This window comes from Mus musculus, chromosome 5, assembly GCF_000001635.26.
Source record: "Mus musculus strain C57BL/6J chromosome 5, GRCm38.p6 C57BL/6J".
Lineage (NCBI taxonomy): Eukaryota > Metazoa > Chordata > Mammalia > Rodentia > Muridae > Mus > Mus musculus.
Genome location: NC_000071.6, coordinates 122,385,625 through 122,407,420, shown reverse-complemented (window position 1 = coordinate 122,407,420; position 21,796 = coordinate 122,385,625). Strand labels below are relative to the sequence as shown.

General features: G+C 48.1%; 1 protein-coding gene and 1 long non-coding RNA gene across 3 annotated transcripts in view; one reads left to right on the top strand and one right to left on the bottom strand.

Annotated features, from left to right (window-relative positions):
* Nucleotides 1-1,239: 1,239 nt before the first annotated feature.
* Arpc3 (actin related protein 2/3 complex, subunit 3) lies at nt 1,240-15,543 on the bottom strand. The gene is made up of 7 exons (NM_019824.4): nt 15,424-15,543; nt 10,505-10,604; nt 5,698-5,774; nt 3,994-4,062; nt 3,171-3,297; nt 2,243-2,337; nt 1,240-1,552 (listed from the first exon to the last, which is right to left on the bottom strand). The coding sequence occupies exons 1-7, from the start codon at nt 15,427-15,429 to the stop codon at nt 1,490-1,492; spliced, it is 537 nt and encodes a 178-aa protein (NP_062798.1). The 5' UTR covers nt 15,430-15,543; the 3' UTR covers nt 1,240-1,489.
* The window catches only part of Gm32853, a 14,688-nt gene continuing 7,001 nt past the window's right edge, over nt 14,110-21,796 (top strand). Inside the window, exons 1-2 of one of the 2 annotated variants that reach the window (XR_387695.4) lie at nt 14,110-14,882; nt 16,425-16,539. This is a non-coding gene — a long non-coding RNA (predicted gene, 32853). Of the gene's footprint in view, nt 14,883-16,403; nt 16,540-21,796 lie in introns of both variants that reach the window. The other variant, XR_387694.4, reaches the window with a different exon arrangement.

Sequence of the window (21,796 nt, the reverse complement as noted above, 5' to 3'; positions counted from 1 at the left end):
TCCCAACACTTGGGAGGCAGAGGCAGGCAGATCTCTGCGAGTTCAAGGCCAGCCTGGTCTATAGAGTGAGTTCCAGGACAGCCAGGGCTGGCTGCACAGAGCGACCCTGTCTTGAAACTTCCTCACCCTTCCCCAGAAAAGAAAGAAAAATGGACAAAGTCTAAACAGTTGTGTGGAGAAGGTGTGTAAGTGGCCACATCAAAGCAGCTCACCATCTTCAAGAGAAATACAGACCAAGGCACAATGAGATTCCACGTCACAGCCCCTGGGAGAGCAATGGAATGTGTTGGTGAAACATGGAAGAAAACAGAGCAGTCACATGTCACTGTGGGAATATGGAACAGCACAAGTGTGGGGGGAAAAAACCACGCAGGCCTTCTCCAGTTCCCGTGTGACTCAAGAGGTCCTACCCTGAGGGCTATGATAAGCAAGAAAAATGAAAACTTGTGTCCACATTAGAAATGTGTACATGGCTGTTCTTGACAACAGTGTTTAGTCAGAGCTCCAAGACAGAAACAACACAAATATCCATTGGATGATGATGAACAGACACGTGATCTGTGTCCAAATGGAATATTACTCAGCCATAAAAAAGGAACGGACAGAGCATGGATGCACCACCATGGGTGGGTGTTGATGATGTTGTGCCACGTGAAAAGCCAGGTATGAACGGATAATTATTGTTTGATTCCACTTACATGAGCGATGGGGAGCTGGGGGGATGGGCTTAGCAACACGCTAATTAAACAAAGCCAGACTGGAAGGCTGACTTATCCACTATAGAACTCATATGATCACATGAAGTATCTAGAATAAACAAGTCTATGAAGATAGAGCATAGACTAGTCCAGAAGTTGGGGGTGGGGGTAGGAGGCTTATCAGCAAAGGAGGGAAATCACTGCTAAAGGCACATCTTTTGGGGGTAATAAAAGCGTTGTAGAATTAGATGTACGTCATGGTTATGAAACTGTACATACATACTCACAACCACCAAACTGTTCATTATTTGAAAGGATTTGATGGAGCCCAGCGTAGTGGAGAACTCCTGCAATCCCAGGACAGGGAGTCAAGGTGGGAGGACTTAGGTTTAAGACCCACTTGGGAGACAAAACGAGCTACAGGCCAGTCTGGGCTACACAGTGAGGCTGGCTCAAAAACGACAAACCAAACCAAACCATAAATAGAAAACCAAGCCCTATCCCTCAATATACCACCCTTTCCCATACACGGTACAGTGTGTGTAAGCTTTTTCTCAAAAATGTTTTAATTCAATGTCTAACATAAGCAGTGACATTTATTATATATTAAGTACCAGCTTAAAACTGCCAAAAATCGAAATCACCCGACACCCACCCTCCCAATTCTTGACCAAGAGCTTTTCCAGCAAAGACAGGCTCTCTTCTCTCCTTGATACGGTAGGTATGAACAGACACATCGGCCTGTGTGTCCTATGATGTGTCTCCACGTGATGGTGCTGCCCAGGCTCCTCTCACTGCCCAGGCCCCGAAAGACTCTTGTTCATGAACTGTCTCTTCACAAAGCAAGTCCACCACTGTCAAAGGCACAAGACAGAGCATATGCTCAGGGTCAGGGCACAGTGCAAGTGTGGGCGCGGGCCAGCATTCCAGCCTCTCTCTATGACAAACAACAGTGTAAACAGCAGACACCTCCCACTGAACTCAAAGGTGACCCCACAGAGCAGGGAGACGCGTCCACCTGGCCCTCCCCAGGCGTGAGGCTCGTATCACATCCACCCACGGGCAGGAAGGCATGTGAGGCAGACGCGGTAGCATGCCTGTGTACTGCAGAACTAGAGGCAGAGGCAGAAGGAGCTAAGGTCACCTGTGGCCACACAGTTAGCTCAAGTCCAGCCTGGGCCATTGTTCACCCCCCCCCCCACCCCAACCAAGGGGCCCTGACACGCACTGTATACACGCATGCATGCACATACACGCACACACACACAGATTGCTCCCTGTGACTGTTCTGTACCTGATGCAACAGAGCCACCATTTCCATTTTACATGGCATTTACATCACATACAGATGCCATGCCATTTCACAGCAGGGACCAACAGCCACAGACTGTGGACATATGGCTACACAGCCCATACATAAACGATAGCCGTGGTCTTCCAGAGCAGGCAGAAATGATCGCTCTCGACAGCAGACTTCAGCGGTTTAGAAGGCCACGGGCCAGAGGCTCCAGCTCCAATTAAACAGGCAGAAGGGGACATCTCACCTTGCTGGGTTTATCACTCTGAGGGTCAAAAACCTTCTCACACAGCCTCAGTCCGGTCTCTTGCCTCAGCTGCTGGAGGTACGCCCGCATCATCTCTGCAATACAGGAAATCTGTGTGTGAGGAGGCCCTAACCATGGCCTGTCTGACACTGACCTTGGTGAAGTATTTGCACACATTCAGACAGCTTAGGACAAGAAAGAATGGCCTAGATGGTCTTGGTCCTCTTGGTCGTCTTGGTCTCTCTCTTTCTCTCTCTCTCTCTTCCTCTGTGTGCGCGCACGCATACGCGCACTTACAGGAGTGTGGTTTTCTCCTTCCACTGTGTGTGTGGGTCCCAGGAATCAAGCCCAGACCGTCAGGCTTGTCAGCGGCTGCCTTTACCAGCTGAGCCACCTTGCTGACACAGAATGGTTTCATAACTACGTTCATTTTGGTAGTAGTTCAACAATCTCTGCATGTTCGTTACACTTGTTCCCAAGCTCTCTTGTGACAGTTAAGGCAACACGCGTGTGCTGAGCACCCCGCTGTCAATCTGAGCACCAGCCAGTGGGCCGGGGAGATGGTTCAGAGGAGAAAGAGCCTGCCGTGCACGAGAACCAGAGAAACAATCCTCAGCATCCACATACAAGTACAGTGGGCACGGTGGCTGGCCTGCCTGCAGCGCCAGCCCTTAGGAGGGGCAGGGCCGGGGGATCCCGGGAGCAAGCTGGCCAGTTACACGAGCTCAGTCAGTGAGTTCCATGTGCAGTGAAAGAGCTTGCCTCGATATTGCCTAGATATGCAACGTGGACAGTGACCAAAGACCCAAAACCAACCTCTGGCCTCGGAGCACACAAGCACACAAGTACATTCACACCCACTTGACTTGCCCACACACACACACACACACACACACACACACACACACACTTCCAGTCTTGTTCTTACCGTCCTCCTGTTTGCTCGCAGGCTTGGCATAAATGGCGTTGAGAGGAAAGCCAGGCTCTCCGGGGATAGGGAAGTTGGTGATTCCTAGCGTGTACATTTCCTTCTCGCCTTGGCTCTTGGAGTTGCACTAAAATCAAAGGACACCGTTGGTACGTGAGAGTAAGTCTCCAAATACAACCCTTCACTGCACGCAGCTGCCAGGGGTGTACGCGTGGGTGGGTGTTCTGTGAGTGCCCGTCTGCAGTGCCTGAACCTGCAGCCCTCTCAACACTGCTCCCAAGGAATAAGCCCAGAGAAACTACTGCAGTGGAAAGCAGGAGTTCAAATACTAAAAACCAAACTTGCCACATAGGCACACATTTCTCTTCATAAATGCACACAGTAATTTCTTTTATTTTTATTTTTTTGAGACAGAACCTTAGTATGTAGCTTTTGCTGTCCTTGAACTCATGACACAAACTAGGCTGGCCTCGAACTCAGAGATCCACCTGCTCCTGCCTCCTGAGCGCTGGGATTAAAGGTGTGCGCCTCTACCCTACAGTAGGGTCTTACTAGTTAAAGTCTGAAGCAGAGATACATATGGACATCAGAGTCAGCTTTTTGAAACAGCTGAGGCCTTTACACGGGGGAGACTCTAACACGGCTGTCTGCTGCTGTCCACTCTACACCTCCCAGCCCTCTGCCTCCGTGTCAGTCACCTAGGGGTCACATCAGAAGAGATCAGACGTTAGCCTGTCCTCGGGTCTTGGCAGACCCGGGTGGCTGCGAGGGCTAGCCTATCTCTCGCTGTTGTCCTCGTGTGTGAAAAGCCAAGTCTCATTACCTTTTGGAGTTTCTTTAGACACTCAGAAATGTAGAGTGTGATGTAGATCAATGTCCTGTCCGCTTCATTCTACAAGGGGGAAGAAACAACACAATGACCTCATGAGGCGGACCGTTCAGGGCATCTCTGCCTCCATTACGCACTGGCATCCACAGGGTGCCCAGTTTCCCCAAACCCAGCTGTGCAGTTGCCCTGGCCAACAGCCCCTTCCTCATGCTGTGTAGGGTGGAGAATGGAGAGCTGGGCGCTCACTTTAAAAAAAAACTTTTCCCCATGAGTGTCTCTGAGAACAGATACATCCCTTCCTTGGCAGTGGAAGGAGCCACTGCACGTGACAAGTTCTGGGAGAGTTCCACAGGCCCAACATCTCCACTGACTGGAAGAATTGAAGACAGCTGGTGACTACTGATCACATGTCAGTCGCCTGTGCCCAGTTTTACAGTTATAGTCAGATAAAGATTACACGTGTCTCTGCTCTCTGCTTTGTTCTGAGACAGGGTCTCTGCTCCACAGTCCTGGCTGGCCTCTCATTCTTGGACAACCTTCAAGCCTCTGGCTCCTGACAGGCGAACCCTGCATCTAGCCTGTCCCTGTCACAGCTCTCACTGGCACAGCACAGGCTAGCTGTTGGTTACAGACACGGTGCTCAGCACTGGATAGAGTCCACACCTGATGGACTCTGCTATCCCTGAGGGGAGCAGAAGGTGAAGCCACACAGTTTACAGCACAGTCAAGAACATCCTTTGCCCTTCTTTGTGCCTGGCTCACCACAGTAGCTCAGGAAATGTGTGTCTCGTACCATCCATCCCCTTTATAGCCAGGCCCCTGGCCACCCTCCTCACCCTCCTCAGGGAGGGGAAGGAGGGCGAGGTCCCAGGAAGGACCAGGGCACATGGGTCTGGTATGTCATGGGTGCTTAATCAATACTGAATACACACAGATGCGTCTAGACCGGAGCTTGGCAAACCCTGACAAGGCCGGATAATGAGCTGTTTAGGTTTTGTGGCTAATGACCAGTTGTGACTGGTCAGTCACGGTTCAGTGCGAAAACAGACACAGCGAATGCATAAACAAACAGGCACGGCTGTGCTCCAGTGAGGTTTATTTGCAAAAACAGGCAGTGGGTCGTCTGGCATGCACAGCGGTAACAAGTGTAGAACGGAAAGAATCAAAATGCACGAAGGGGTGAGGTGAGGGCTCAGCAGCTCAGAGCGATTGCTTTTTGCAGTGGACCTGGGTTTGTCCCACAACACACGTGGTAGTTTGTAGTCATTTCTAACTTGAGTCATGAGATTTAACTCCTTCTTCTACGCAGACACACACACACACACACACACATTAAATTTTTCTTGTTTGACTTTTTGGTTTTTCAAGACAAGGTTTCTTTGTGTAGCCCTGGCTATCCTGAAACTAACTCTGTAGACCAGGCTGGTCCTGTACTCACATAGATCCACCTGTGTGGATGCCTCCTGAGTGTTGGGATTAAATGTGTGTGCCACCACACCCAGCCTACAATAAATAATCTGAAATAAAGAAAGCAAGATAGCAAGAAAGCAAGAAAGGAAGAGAAACTATAACACAGCACCCTCCTCAGGGTCTCGTCTCAAATCCTACAGTCACCCTCACCATTTAGCCCTCACAGCAACCTGACTTCCAGGTAGAATTTTATCCCCTTCTGAAAACTAAGCATTCCTTGGAAGTTACCTTAATTTCATAGTTCTTGAAGAAGACATTGGCCTTGAAGTAGTAGATGGCTTCATCCACAATGTCCGTGTCTTTGGCTAAGCGGGAGACAAGAGAAGGCAGAGACCATTACCAAAGGCAAACCTCACACCCAGAGGCGGCGAGCACAGGCAACCAAGCCTACCGCACAAGATTGAGACCTGGATAAAGGAAACCAAGGAAGGCGCTGCAGGTGCTCTGCTGGGCTCAGTTCCTGGGGATCTAGCGCCCTCTGCTGGGCTCCCAGGGAACCGTGCAGCACACATTCCGGCAGTGGTGGTACCCACTTTTGTTCCCAGCACTCTGGAGGAAGAGGCAGGTAGATCCATTGGTTGGAGACCACCCTGGTCTACAAGGCGAGTTCCAAGAGTTCAAAGAAAGCCAGAGCTTCACAAAGAAACCCTGTCTTCAAAACCAAAACCAAACCAACTCAAAAAACCCAAGGAAACAAAACCCTTACATGTGTGTCTGTACGTATGCCACATGTGCACAGATACCCACAGAGGTCAGAGGGCACCAGGTCCCTTGGAGCCGGAGTTACAGGTGCTTGTGAGGCCAATGTAGGTCCTCTGGAGGAGCAGGAAGTGCTCTTAACCTCTGAGCCTTCCCTTTAGCCCGAGCACAGTGTAACCAAGTGTTGATATAATTTTATTCGAGCCCACGCACTGTCATCTCAGGAGAAATGCTCAAATTATTTAGGGACATCGGGGACATTTCCTTCTTTTTATGAAAACCATGGCTTAAATCCAGCAGGTTCTAAGTTGCCACTAACTGAGGGAAGCCAGAGCACTCTGTGACAGACGCACATCTCGTTACACAATCTCTTTGGCAGTCTGTCCTCTCTTTTTCATTTTGAAAGGTCAGACTTCCCGGGTTTGACGTGCAGCAGCTGGCTGCATCAGCACCACATGACAGCCTTGGCCTGGGCTACCACTCCCTCACAGCCTCGCTGGTGCTTCTCTGAGGGCCGCGTCAGCGTCAGAACTTTAACTCTACCTTCCTGTCCTTAGCGTCCCGCCCCTAAGGAAAGGAAACTTCTCCAGAGCACCTAAGGGAGACGGCGGAGGAGACCTACACAGAGCTTGGCACACAGAGGCACGCAAAGATACATGCACAGCAGGAAAGGATTTTTCTAGAGCCGAGGCTCGAACCCAGGGCCTCCCACATGCTACAGACAAACCCTATCTCAGACATCTGCTCCAACAGTTCCAGCCCCTCTGGGACGAGGGACAGTCACCCTCACGTGTTCTGTTTCTCCCTGGAGGACTCAGCTTGAAGGTGGCTAGGATGTTCTCCATTCTGAGTTGGCTGTATCTTCTAGAGCAATGTGTTATCTGTAACCGTGTGACAGGGCTCACTGGCCAGCAACTTTTAAGTACTGCAGGTCTCCTCAAGGCTGTCTTTCCCCACCTGCTCCTTCTTCTCAGAAGCAGTGAATGGCCAGATCTACTCAATTTACTTACATTTCAACCAGTGTTGCAAACAAATTCATTTAAGAGGAAGTCAAGTCAAATAACCTGGCAGAAAAAGGAAGGGGAAGGGGAAGGGGACACAGGTGGGAATTGTAACTGTGTGCTTGGAGACCAGGCATGGAACTCGGGCCAGACATTTGCAGGGTCTGGGCTCTGTGTCTGCAACAACAGAAAGGATGACGCCGTTGGCGGAACATCTCAAGACTTGTCAGTGTTAGAAAAAAATCTTCGGGAACAGTGAAAAATTGCCTCAGAAATGGAATGGGGGATCCGGAGTGCGGCTGAGGGTAGAGTGGACACTTCGTCTTGATGGCTACAAACAATAATTAGTAAGGGTGTATAATCCCAAACTTCTCAGACTAGACTGGGAAACCAAGCTGTGAGCACATATCAAAGAAATCACAATTCAGCTTTAATCCCGGCACTCGGGAGGCAGAGGCAGGCAGCTCTGGTGTGGGGCCAGCCTGGTCTACAGTGCGAGTTCCAGGACAGCGAGGACTACACAGAGAAACCCTGTCTAAAACACAAACACCCCCCAACAAAAACTAAAACAAAACAAAAACCCCCCACAAACAAGACCACCAGCTACCAATCAATAAATGGGTGAATGAGCAGACTCTTTTCAAAATAAGAGATACAAATGGCCAGGAACTATTTTTAAAAGTGTTCAACATTCCTGATCTTAGGGATACACAAGTTTATACTGCTCGGAGACACTACCTTACCCGAGTCACAAGGCCAATCAATTATCAGGAGGTGTACCGGTCAGCCAAGGCTAGACAGCAAGACCCTAACTTTAGTCACAGGCTGTAGAGAAGGCTCAGTGGTTAAGGGCACTGACTGCTTTTCAGAGGGCCCGGTTTCAGTTTCCAGCACCTACATTGTGGCTCACAACCATCTGAAACACCAGCTTTAGGAATTCCAATGCCCTCTTTGGCTTCTGTGGACACCAAGCACAAATATGGTACATATACATCCTGACGGGCAAACATTCACACACACAAAATAAAATAAATTCTCTTGTATTTTTGATTTTTTGAAATAGGTTTTCTCTGTGTAGCCCTGGCTTTCCTGGAACTGACTTTGTAAACCAGGAGCCTCAAACTCACAGAGATTCATCAGCCCCTGCCTCTGCCTCTTGAGTGCTGGGATGAAAGGTGTGCCCTACAACTGTCCAACTTAAGATATATACATACATACATACATACATACATATATATATTAAAATCAAAAAACTAAGCATGCTTTTTAAAAACCTGACAACAAATGTTAGAGAGGATGTGGGGGAAAGGGAAGCCTGACCGGCTGGTAGTCAAAGTGCAAATTAACATGGCCATTGTGGAGATCAGTTTGAAGGGTTCTCAGATGATTAAAAATAGACTTCCCATATGATCCAGCTATTTTACTCCTGGGCACATACCCAAGGCCTCCTGTCCTGCCACAGTCTTATCTACACATCTGCATTTATCGCTACTTTATTTCGGTAGCAAAGACAAGGAACCCAGCTAGTTGTCCACCAACAGAAGAACAGACAATGAAAATGTAGTTCCATACAAAACGGAGCATCACTAGGCTGTGAAGGTAAGTGAAATCAGGAGGGTTTTTATCTTTTTTAGAGATTTATTTATTTTATGTGCATTGGTGTATTGCTGCATGTGTGTCTGCGTGAGGGCGTCAGATTCCCGGGAACTGGAGTTACAGACAGCTGTAAGCTGCCATGTGGGTGCTGGGACTTGAACCCTGGCCCCCTGGGAGAGCAGCCAGTGTGCTAAACCACTGAGCCATCTCTCCAGCCCCCTGATAACAAAATCATGAGATGAGCAGGAAAGAGGATGAACATGCAACCATCAAGGTGATCCAAACCCCAAACAGAAAAGAACGCACGATCTCCCCCGTGCGAGGATCCCAGCCTGTAACGCCCTCATGCAAGCAGGTGGAAGGGTGTGCACAGGATAACATCTATAAAGAAGACCAAGAACCAGGGGCGTCAGAGAGAGGAAGGACAGACAACGGGCTCGAGGACTCCAGGACATAAAGCTACTTTTTCCATTTTCAACTCTGCCCTTTGTAAAAGTGTGAAACACCAGGCGAAGCCCCATGGCCTCAGAATGGCCGCTCTAACCACACAGAAGCTGACAGAGCTCGGGTGGCTTCCTTAAACCATCTGGTTTTTTGTTCTTGTTTTAAAAGCAAAATTTAAAAAAAAAAAAAAGAAAGAAAGAAAGCAAAACAAGCCACCACCAAAACCAAACAAGTTAAATACGGAACAAACAACAAAAACCACTAAGAAAGCAAAGAAATAAAATTCAGAAAAACAAAAGCAAGCACAGACATAAACTGTTTCAAAGCACTCAGGAGTCTCACTGGGGAAGCAGGCAGGAGGAGCACCACGAATTGAGGCTAGAGTGGTTTGACCTCCAGGCCCACCAGGGTTTTAGAGAGAGATTCCCTTCTCACACATCCGAGAAAGGTCTAACACTGGGGTATGGTGAGAATCTGACAGAGGGCTGTGGAGATGGCTCAGCGGGTAAGCGCGCTTGCAGAGAGAGCTCCGTCACCGGAGTTAGGACCCTTGGGACTCATGTAAGAACCAGGTGTCACCTCTAACTGTGTGCTGTGGCTCCCGTGGGCCCTCACACACAAGTCAGAATCAAAAGCAAGTGACTTTTTTTTTTAAAGGTGACCAAAGAAGTCATAGCTTTGGTGGGGGAAAGGTTCATTTTCCTTGTTTTTGGAGACAGGTTTCACCCTTGCTTAGGTAGGTCTTGAACTACCAGACTCCAGCCACCTCCTTATCTCAGCCTCCGAGGTACTGCCTATGCCCACACAATGCTGTCAGAAGAAGGCTGGGGACCTGCCATTCAGTTAGTCTGAAATAACTGACAGTGCCTGTGGGGACTGTGGCCAGAATTCAACACAATTCCTTTTTTTTTTTTTTTTTTGAGACAGAGTTTCAGTAGCCCAGGTTGGCCTGGAGCTAGCTGAGAACGACTTTGAACTCCAGATCTTCCGGCCGCCTCCTCCTAAGTGCTAGGATTTCAGGTGTGTACCACATCCCCTGGCTCTCAATGGAACTTGGGGGTCTCATGCAGGCCAAGCCATGTCTCTACCAACGGGGCCACGCCCCACAGCCCACATTTCCTTTCAGCTCACGTAAACATCCTGGAGGAGTTTGAACCAGTTTCCTGTGGAGCGCAACAGGCTGCTCCTGGTCAAGTGTGACAGGAAGCCAAGGAAGAGTGACTCAAGCTAAGCTCTTCCCTGCTCTCAAGTCAGCAGGTCTGCTTGGAACCCAACAAAAGAACCCAGAGACTTACTCTCGCGAGGGGCGGGTCCTTTGAACTGGCTTCGGAGGGGCAACAGGGCCATGTTACCGATGAGCTTGGTGTCCGGGTCCATGAGAGAAGAGTGGTATGCCTGCAGGGGCCAGCCCAGGGAAGAGAGAAAACAAGTGTCACCAGGAGACAAGGCGAGGACCAACTGTGGGAGAAAAGGGCTGGCGTCGGCTTACGGGGAGCCAGCGCCTGACTCAAGAGAACCAACTGGTGGATTCTGAGACGTTCTGTCAGCTGGTGGATAAGCGTAGCCCTCCGCTCACACTAAACTAGACACGGAAAACAGAGGTAGGCAGTACCTCAAACCCCATCATAAAAAAAAAATATATATATATATCAGAGCCGGGCATGGTGGTACACGCCTTTAATCCCAGCACTTGGGAGGCAGAGGCAGGTGGATTTCTGAGTTCGAGGCCAACCTGGTCTACAGAGTGCGTTCCAGGACAGCCAGTGCTACACAGAGGAACCCTGTCTCGAAAAACCAAAAAATAAAAAAATTACACTTTACCACTGTCTTCTACTAATTTTACTTCATTTTATTAATGTTCTCCTTCTTGTTTTGTTTTGTCAAGACAGGGTCTCACTATTCAGTACCACTATGCCTGTCTTTATTATTTATATTCTTTTCTAAAAAATAATTTATTTGTATTTTGTGTAATTGGTGTTTTGCCTGCATGCATGTTTGTGTGAGGGTGTGGGATCCCTTGGAACAGGGTGCTGGGAGTTGAACCTGGACTTCCTGAAAGAGCAGTGTACTGGCTAGTTTTGTGTCAACTTGACACAACTGGTGTTATCACAGAGAAAGGAGCTTCAGTTGGGGAAATGCCTCCATGAGATCCAGCTGTGGGGCATTTTCTCAATTAGTGATCAAGGGGGAAAGGCCCCTTGTGGATGGGACCATCTCTGGGCTGGTAGTCTTGGTTTTATAAGAGAGCAGGCTGAGTAAGCCAGGGGAAGCAAGCCTGTAAAGAACATCTCTCCATGGCTTCTGCATCAGCTCCTGCTTCCTGACCTGTTTGAATTCCAGTCCTGACTTTCTTTGGTGATGAACAGCAATGTGGAAGAGTAAGCTGAATAAACCTTTTCCTCCCCAACTGTTTCTTGGTCATGATGTTTGTGCAGGAATAGAAACCCTGACTAAGACAGAGCAGCTAGCGCTCTTAACTGCTGAGCCATCTCTCCTGTCCCGTCAGGCCCTGCCCATGTTCTTTAGATCTTCATATTCTCATTCTCTCTCTCTCTCTCTCTCTCTCTCTCTCTCTCTCTCTCTCTCTCACTCACACACACACACACACACACACAGAGCTTTTTTTTGAGACCAGGTTCTTTTTTTTTCCTATTAGTATCGTGTGTGAGAGTGTGTGTGAGTGTGTGTTCATGAATCTGGGTGCTCATGTGTGCACATGTCAGAGGTCATCATCAGGTGACCTCCTCAGTTGCTTCTCCACCTTTATATTCAGGACAGGGGCTGTCATTGAACCTGAAGCTCACCACCTGGACAGACAGGCCGCCAGCAAGCCCCACAGATCCTCCTGTCTTTGCCTCTCCAGCACTAGGCTTATAGACAGATGCCACCACATCTGGCCACTTTCGTGAAGTCTGGGACAGAACTCAAGTGCTCGTGCTTGAGTGGCAAGTGTTTCACTGACTGAATGCCCCCAACGTCAGCTTTTTGAGACAGGCTCTCACTACTCCAAGCAGCCCTGGCTGACCTGGGACTCCCTAGGTAGACCAAGCTGACCTCAAGCTTACAAAGATCCGCCTGCCTGTGCCTCCTGGGATTGCATCCTTAGGCTAGACGTGCATTATGGAAGGATGCGCTTCCTCCAGTTCTGCACTCCGTGACATGATGCAAGCTGAAACACTCTACTACAGAGACCACACAAAACAGGTTTCCCACCCTCCAGCAAACCAGGACCCAAGGCCTGGCTTTGAAATCTGCCACTTCCTGTCCTTATGACCACAGGTCGATTCTTCCTGGAACCTGTTTCCCCACCCCCACCCCCTTCAACCACAACAGGTAGCCCAGGCTGGCCTCTCACTTACTATGCAGGTAGCCCAGGCTGGCCTCTCACTTACTATGCAGGTAGCCCAGGCTGGCCTCTCACTTACTATGCAGGTTAGCCCAGGCTGGCCTCTCACTTACTATGCAGGTTAGCCCAGGCTGGCCTCTCACTTACTTCACAGGGGACGATGACTTTGAACTTCTTACGCTCCTGCCTCTGTCTCCCATTGCTGGGATGATGGATCTAGATAACCACAGTACTGGCGAGTAAACCTAGTGCTTCAGACATGACAGGCGAATGCTCTACCAACTCAACTCTACTCCAGTTCCCACCAGTCTGCTTCTAAACTTATAAATGAGCAAGATACACCACACCTTTGGTGAGTGCGTATGAGCTAAAGGAGAGGGAACTGTGTGGATGAACAATCTCAAATGCTGGTCCTATGATTTCGAACTCAGAAATCTGCCTGCCTCTGCCTCCCAAGTGCTGAGATTAAATGTGCATGCTACCAACTGCTCAGCGTGATTTTTTTTTTAAAGATTAAAAAATATCTTATAGCCGGGCGTGGTGGCGCATGCCTTTAATCCCAGCACTCGGAGGCAGAGGCAGGTGGATTTCTGAGTTCGAGGCCAGCCTGGTCTACAGAGTGAGTTCCTGGACAGCCAGGGCTACACAGAGAAACCCTGTCTCAAAAAAACAAAAACAAAACAAAACAAAAAATATATTATGTGTGTGCACTATATCTGTGGACGGGTATTTCTGTGTGTATGCAGTACCCACAGAGTCCAGCAGATGGTGCTGGGGTCCCTGGAGCTGGACTTATAGGCAGCTGGCACCTGCTGGATGTGGATGCTGGGGACAAAACTCCAGTGCTCTTAAAGGGTAGTTTGAGAATGCTGGGAATTTCCCTCCATTAATGGTAAACAACCCTTCAAAAGCCAATATTCTATAAATCTGCCCCACCTACTAAAAACTTTCATGCCACATCATTTTTAGAAAACTGTATGCCTACATACTAGAAGAGGGCATCAGATCCGATTATAGGTAGTAAATTGCCCTGTGGGTGCTAGTAACTGAACTCAAGACCTCTGGAAGACAGTGTCATCCGGAGATGCGGGGGCTCATTTGGACAGTAACTCTGGGTCTTCACATATACTAACTATAGGAATCATGAATCTTCCAAAGCCAAACACGGTGATGCCGGACGGGCTTGTCATCCTGGCTACCTAGGAGGCTGAGGCAGGAGGATCACAACTACAAGGCCAGTCTGGGCAATTTTATAAGACCCCTTTTCAAAAGTAAAAAAGATGGGGGAATACTGCTCAGTGGTAGAGCATCTATGTAGCATGCCATGAGGCCCTGGGGTCAATTCCCCACTGCTACTCAAACACATGCACACTGTTCAAAGTTAGGCTTGCTCTCCTACTCATTATAAATAAGCCTTATTTATGCCAGCCTCTTGCCCACATCCCCGGGTCCCCTGTTCTCCCAATCCCTGTCACCAGGTACTGGTTTTTGTTTTTAGTTTTATTTTGCACATGACCATGCATGTGTACATGTGTGTGTGTGTGTGTGTGTGTGTGTGTGTAGTGTTCATGTTCACGTGTGTGCATATGTGTGCATGTAGGTATGTATGCTCATATCCACAGGTGGAGGCCATAGGTCTGTTTCTTAACTGCTTTCCACTTTATTTTTGAGACAAGGAGCCTCAGGGAACTCTACACATCCCCAGCTCCGAAACTGCAGACACGCTTTGCATGCCCTCCCCCCGCCCCTTCTGTTTTACTTGGGTGCTAAGCATCCAGACTCAGGTCCTCTCATTTGTACCACTGAGACACCTCCTCAGCCCCTACTATCTCTCTCTATATATATATTTATTTCCTGTGACATCGTCTTTCATTGAACCCAGAACTTGCTTATTTTTGGCTGGGCTGGCTGGCCAATAAGCCAGAAGATCTGCCTGTCCTTTGCCTCCCCAGAGCTGGGGTCACAGGCATGAGCTGCTGTACCTTGTGACCCCACCTCCTGCATGCAAGCCTCTTTTTTTTTTTTTTTCTTCCCCCATTTCTTGGGAGACAGGCTTTGCAGTTCTGTAGCCCAGGATGGCCTAGAACTCACTACATAGTCCACATTGGCCTGAACTTTGCCATCCTCCTGCCTCGGTATTGGGATGAGCGATAACTGAGCGATAGGGGTAGGCTAACTGCCATCTATCTGTTTTCGTCACAGCAGTTGTTAAGATAGGAAACTACTTCCTATGTGCATTTGCATGGTTACTGTCTACCCGTTAAACTGTGAGCTCCTTGAGTGGCCCTTAGTCGCTGCTGTCAACAATGCTGGCTTCACAGCGAGAGGTCAGTAACACTGGTTCAGTGTGGGTGCACGCTATTCAAGCGTCCCTTCGCTAAGCTGCAATCGGCATCAATTTCCTCCCACTCGGATGCACACGAAAAAGGAAACCAGCGCTGGCTCGGTGGTGGTCAGGGAGTCGGGTGGGAGTCAGAGCAGGGAGACGGAGGAAGGGGTCCATCAGGGAAGTGAGGTCTGACAGGTGACTAGGTAGCAGGCCGATCCCACTCCCTGGGGTGGAGGAGGAAGTGGAAATGACAAGGGGGAAATTTAAAAAAAAAAAAAAAAAAAAGGAGAAGCTGGACCTTAGACTTAAAAATAAATTAAAAGCCAGCCATCGTTCTTAGGTTCGAGGCTCTAGGGTGGGATCTGGGAACACGGCAGGGTTAGGGGGGAAGCGGCGGGGCAGGCGAGCCGGTGTTGGAGGCAAAGGCTGGAGATCAGGGCGGACGCTTCCTCTCTCCCCGGCCTTATGACACAGATCTCCTGCCACCCCTCGGACCCTCGCCCCGCTCGGCTCCCCGCCCCTGGGGCTCGAATGCTTACCGGCATCTTGACGGTGTCCGGATTCGATCCAGAGAAGCCGAACTCAGAAAGCGTTTCCGACGACCGAGCCTGGGTGGAGTGGGCGGAAGTAAGCCGGAAGAGGCGGGCGGAAGGAATAAACGCACTTCCGGTGACTTGCTCCGGCTGCGCTGACCGCAAGTGACGCCAGGGGGCGCGTCAGCGTGAGGCGATGACCGTGGCGCATGCATAAAGCACGTTCAGAATAAAAGGCTGGATTTTGAAATTGAAGACTCCCTCGCAAGTGGTTAATAATCAGCTCCCGGTTTTGTTTTTTGGGTTTTTTTTCTCATTTCCCGGCTTCAGCTTCAAATCCAGTACCACTCAGTCGCCTGATTTACCCTTCTGCTATGTCTAGTTTTTTACTTTTTTTTTTTTTTTTTTGGTTTTTCGAGACAGGGTTTCTCTGTGTAGCCCTGGCTGTCCTGGAACTCACTCTGTAGACCAGGCTGGCCTCTAACTCAGAAATCCGCCTGCCTCTGCCTCCCGAGTGCCGGGATTAAAGGCGTGCGCCACCACACCTGGCTTAGTTTTGTACTTTTACCACAATGCAAGGTGGGGGACATCAGTTCTCACTTTCCACCGTGATACTCTCGGAACCAACACAGTCTTCAGAAACACCTACACCCTGAGCCGTCTTGGCGGCCAATATTTTTTATTTTTCAATTTTTTCTTTGCTAAGAGTCGCATGAAGTCCAGGCTGGCATATACATATAAATGAATATGAACTGATCTGCACCCACTTGTGTTCAGGAATTACAGATATGTGCCCATCACTCCTGTTATTTTTATTTATTTTTCTTGCTTAGTTTTATGATGCCGACGGTGGTGTCTATCTTCCTTGTCATGTTAAGACAGTCAGGGACCACCACAGGGGTAAAGGAAAGAAAAGTCCTGAGCCTACCCCTTTGACCTGTCTGTCACCCACTAAATGTGTATATCATTTCTACTCTTTCAACAAGGTATGGTGTATGTCTTCCCAGATCATGGCAAGGACTAAGTGGTCATGAAAACCAAGCATATTATAAGGGCCTGAGTGATGCCACATGTCTGAGGGGATGACTACAAACCCACCACTGACACCCATCATATATGTATGTAAGTATGTATTTTGCCTCTCTGGGTAGCCCTGGCTAGTCTGAAACTTGCTTTGTAGACCAGGCTGGCCTTGAACTCTTGAGATCCACCTGCCTTGCCTCCCAAGTACTGAGACTGAGGGGATATGTAACCACCATACCCAGCCAACCACTTTTTGTTTTTGGACAAGGTATTAACTATGTAGCCCAGGCTGGTCTCTACAATGTCTGGCTTATACTCCCTGTTCTTTGTATGACTGCTGAGGAGCCAGGTCCTGGGGTTGAATCCTAGTTCCAACATGACTAGCTGTGTTATTCTGAGCAACTTAATGTACCTCTCTGTGCCTCTGTTCCTCACCTAAATATAGAGGCCTCAGTATTTACCTCATTGCTTAGGGAGGCTGAAATGAGCTACAAGAAAAGTATTTAGAACTAACATTAGACATGTTCTCTTTCTTGGGTTTTGGAGACAGGGTTTCTCTGTGTAGCCCTGGCTGTCCTGGAACTCACTCTGTAGACCAGGCTGGCCTCGAACTCAATAAATTTGCCTGCCTCTGCCTCCTGAATGCTGGGATTAAAGGTGTGCGCCACCATGCCTGGGAACCTGTTAATGGGAGTCCAGAGACCAGAGACCAGGATATTTTCAGCCATCCCGTACTCCTAGGCCACAGGCAGCTCAGCCCATTCCCACACCAGGCCTGGTGCACAGCCCAGCCACACTTGGCTCTTGCCCTCAGCCTTGGCCTCCAGATGCCAACGACTATGGATTCAGAGAGCCTCACTTGGCTTTATTGAAAATGGACCAAACTCAGCCCTATAGGCCAACATGACAACTTCTGACCTGAGGGCTATGAGGGCTGAATTAGCGTTACCAGGTAGACTGGTCACCAAATATCCAGGGAGCCTTGGGCCCTGTTGCAAGGATTCAAGGAAAGAAGTTATGGAAAATACTCTGTAATGTCACGTCTAGCTGGGCTTACTAAGATCCAGCCTCACTCTGCCAGAGCCTGGCCTTTGAGGGATGCTGGAGAAAGACCTTCTGGCTGGCTGTTCCCATGACCTGCACCACACCAGCTGCCAATGGACTCTCAAAAGCTCAATGTAATTCAATGTAAGTTAAAAAGAAAAACTATTTCTTCTGCTTTAGGGTATTGTAGTGGCTATTCCTGGTTGTCAACTTGACAATATTTGGAATGAACTACAATCCGGAATTGGAAGGCTCACCAGTGACCCTTATCTGGAGGCTTGGAGATCCTTATCTGGATCTTGGTTTGAAGATCTTGAGCCACAGTGGCTATGGATTCCAGAAGATTGAATCTCCGAGTTTAAGGAATACACCTTTAATCTGGGCTACACCTTTCATCTGGGATTAAAGGTGTGGCGGAACACACCTTTAATCTGGGCTACACCTTCTGCTGGAGACAATATAAGGACATTGGAAGAAGGGAGTTTAGCTCGAGCTCTTGCTCTTGCTCTTGCTCCTGCTCCTTCGCCTGCTTGCTGCGTGAGACTGAGTAACTGCTAGATCCTTGGACTTCCATTCACAGCTGCGACTGAACAATTGTTGGGAATTGGGCTGCCGACTGTAAGTCATCAATAAATTCCTTTACTATTTAGAGACTATTCATAAGTTCTGTGACTCTAGAGAACCCTGACTAATACAGAAGTTGGTACCAGGAGTGGTTCTAGAGTAACAGAAGTACAAGGATGAATCTTTTAAAATACTGGAATTGGCTTGTTGATCCACCAGCACTTTCAAATATTGAAACCTCTCCAGATTCTCTCCCTCCTGGGAGCTCAGAGAATTTTGAAGACCCATGGTTGAAACTATATTCCGAACTTAAAGAAGCTAATGACCTTGATTTTCTTAATGAATTAGGTGATTCAGTGCACAAAGCTTTCTACAAGATGGGGAAAAAATCGGAAAATGATTTTACTGGCTGGCTGCTCTTAGTATCTGTGGAAAGAATGATGAATGAAAGGAAGGAGTTGTGTGATAAAATCGAAAGTCTCCAGACACAAGTAAACGATCTAAAAGTTGCTAAGTGTGTCCTTGAGGAGAATCTTCTCTCTTGTAGCAATAGAGCTCAAGTTGCAGAAAATCAAACAGAAACTCTCATTGTAAGGTTGGCTGAACTACAGCGAAAATTCAAGTCTCAGCCTCAGAGTGTGTCGACAGTTAAAGTAAGGGCTCTAATTGGCAAAGAATGGGATCCTACAACATGGGATGGGGATGTGTGGGAAGACCATGTTGAAGCTGAGAATTTTGAATCCTCAGATTCTCAAGGGTTTGCCCCACCTGAGGAAGTAGTACCCTCAGCCCCACCTCTTGAAATAATGCCTTCCCCACATGAGGAAATTAATTTTGCAGAGTTTGCTCACGGCCCACCAATAGTTTCTTCTAGACCTGTAACCAGACTCAAAGCAAAACAGGCTCCTAGAGGGGAGGTAGAAAGTGTAGTCCATGAGGAAATTCGCTACACTACTAAGGAGCTTAATGAGTTTGCTAATTCATTCAAGCAGAAACCTGGTGAATATGTGTGGGAATGGATTTTAAGGGTGTGGGATAAGGGTGGAAGGAACATAAAACTAGAGCAGGCTGAGTTTATTGACATGGGTCCTCTGAGTAGAGATTCTAGGTTTAATACGGAAGCTCGCATAGTTAAAAAAGGTGTCAAAAGTTTGTTTGAATGGTTGGCTGAGGTGTTTATCAAAAGATGGCCTACTGGAAATGACTTGGAGATGCCTGATATTCCGTGGCTTAGTGTTGATGAAGGGATTTTAAGACTTAGGGAAATTGCAATGCTAGAGTGGATATATTGTGTAAAGCATAATTGTCCACAATGGGAAGGTCCAGAAGATATGCCTTTCACTAGCTCTATAAGACGCAAATTGGTGAGAGGGGCACCAGCACATTTGAAGGGTTTTGTTCTTTCCCTTTTCCTTGTGCCAGATCTTAGCATTGGAGATGCTTCTGCTCAATTAGATGAATTAAATTCACTGGGTTTAGTTGGATTCCGAGGTAACAAGGGCCAGGTGGCAGCATTGAATCGCCAGAGACAAGGTGATTCTAGTTATTATAATGGACAGCGTAGACAAAAGAATGTTTATAATAACATACCCAGTAATGGTCAGCACAGGAGAGGTGAAATTTATAATGGCATGACTCGGTTGGACCTTTGGTACTGGCTAACCAATCATGGTGTTTCCAGGAATGAAATACATAGGAAGCCTACTGCATATTTGTTTGATCTGTATAAGCAGAAGAATTCTCAAACAAATGAAAGAAAGGCTACATTAGATCGTGGTAAACAGCCAAATGAAAGAAAGGCTACATTAGATCGTGGTAAACAGCAATCTCGGCCAGTGAATCAATTTCCAGACTTGAGACAGTTTGCAGATCCAGAACCCCTTGAATGAAGGGGTGGCCAGGTTCCACTGAGGAAGGATCTTGATAAGACACCCAAAGGTTTTGCTGTTACCCTTTCTCCAGTTCTTCCCCAGAGGGACCTACGGCCTTTTACAAGGGTAACTGTACACTGGGGAAAAGGAAATAATCAGACTTTTCGGGGTCTGCTGGATACTGGTTCTGAGTTGACACTGATCCCAGGGGATCCCAAGAAACATTGTGGCCCTCCAGTTAAAGTAGGGGCTTATGGAGGGCAGGTGATTAATGGAGTTTTGACTGATGTCCGACTCACAGTAGGTCCAGTAGGTCCCCGGACACATCCTGTGGTGATTTCCCCAGTTCCAGAATGTATAATTGGGATAGATATACTCAGAAATTGGCAGAATTCTCATATTGGTTCCCTGAACTGTAAAGTGAGGGCTATTATGGTTGGAAAGGCCAAATGGAAGCCTTTAGAGTTGCCTCTGCCAAAGAAAATAGTGAATCAAAAACAGTATCGTATTCCCGGAGGAATTGCAGAAATTACTGCCACTATCAAGGACTTGAAAGATGCAGGGGTGGTGGTTCCCACCACATCTCCGTTTAACTCTCCTATCTGGCCAGTGCAGAAAACAGATGGATCATGGAGAATGACAGTTGATTATCGAAAACTAAATCAGGTGGTAACTCCAATTGCAGCTGCTGTACCAGATGTAGTTTCGTTACTTGAGCAAATTAACACATCTCCTGGCACCTGGTATGCGGCTATTGATCTGGCAAACGCCTTCTTCTCAGTACCTGTCCATAAGGACCACCAGAAGCAATTTGCTTTCAGTTGGCAAGGCCAACAGTATACCTTCACAGTTTTGCCTCAAGGATATATTAACTCTCCTGCCCTGTGTCATAATTTAGTTAGAAGGGATCTTGATCGTTTGGATCTTCCACAAAATATCACATTGGTGCACTATATTGATGACATTATGCTGATTGGACCAAGTGAGCAGGAAGTAGCAACCACTTTGGACTCATTGGTAACACATATGCGTATCAGAGGATGGGAAATAAATCCAACCAAAATTCAAGGACCATCTACCTCAGTGAAATTCTTAGGAGTCCAGTGGTGTGGGGCATGCAGAGATATTCCTTCTAAGGTGAAAGATAAGTTATTGCACCTGGCCCCTCCTACAACCAAGAAAGAAGCACAACGTTTAGTGGGTCTATTTGGATTCTGGAGACAACACATCCCTCACTTGGGTGTGTTACTTAGGCCTATTTACCAAGTGACTCGGAAAGCTGCTAGCTTTGTGTGGGGCCTGGAACAGGAGAAGGCCCTTCAACAGGTCCAGGCTGCTGTGCAGGCTGCTCTACCACTTGGACCATATGACCCAGCAGACCCGATGGTACTTGAGGTGTCTGTGGCTGATAGAGATGCTGTTTGGAGCCTCTGGCAGGCCCCTGTAGGTGAATCACAGAAAAGACCTTTGGGATTTTGGAGCAAAGCTCTACCATCATCTGCAGACAACTATTCTCCCTTTGAAAAACAGCTCTTGGCCTGCTATTGGGCCTTAGTGGAAACTGAACGTCTGACAATAGGACACCAAGTCACTATGCGACCTGAACTACCCATCATGAGCTGGGTACTATCAGACCCTGCAAGTCATAAAGTGGGACGTGCACAGCAGCAGTCTATTATCAAATGGAAGTGGTATATACGTGATCGGGCCAGAGCAGGTCCTGAAGGCACAAGCAAGTTACATGAAGAAGTTGCTCAAATGCCTATGGTTTCTACTCCTGTTACAATGCCATCTGCTGCCAAACATGCGCCTATAGCCTCATGGGGTGTTCCCTATGATCGACTGACCGAAGAGGAGAAGACTAGAGCCTGGTTTAC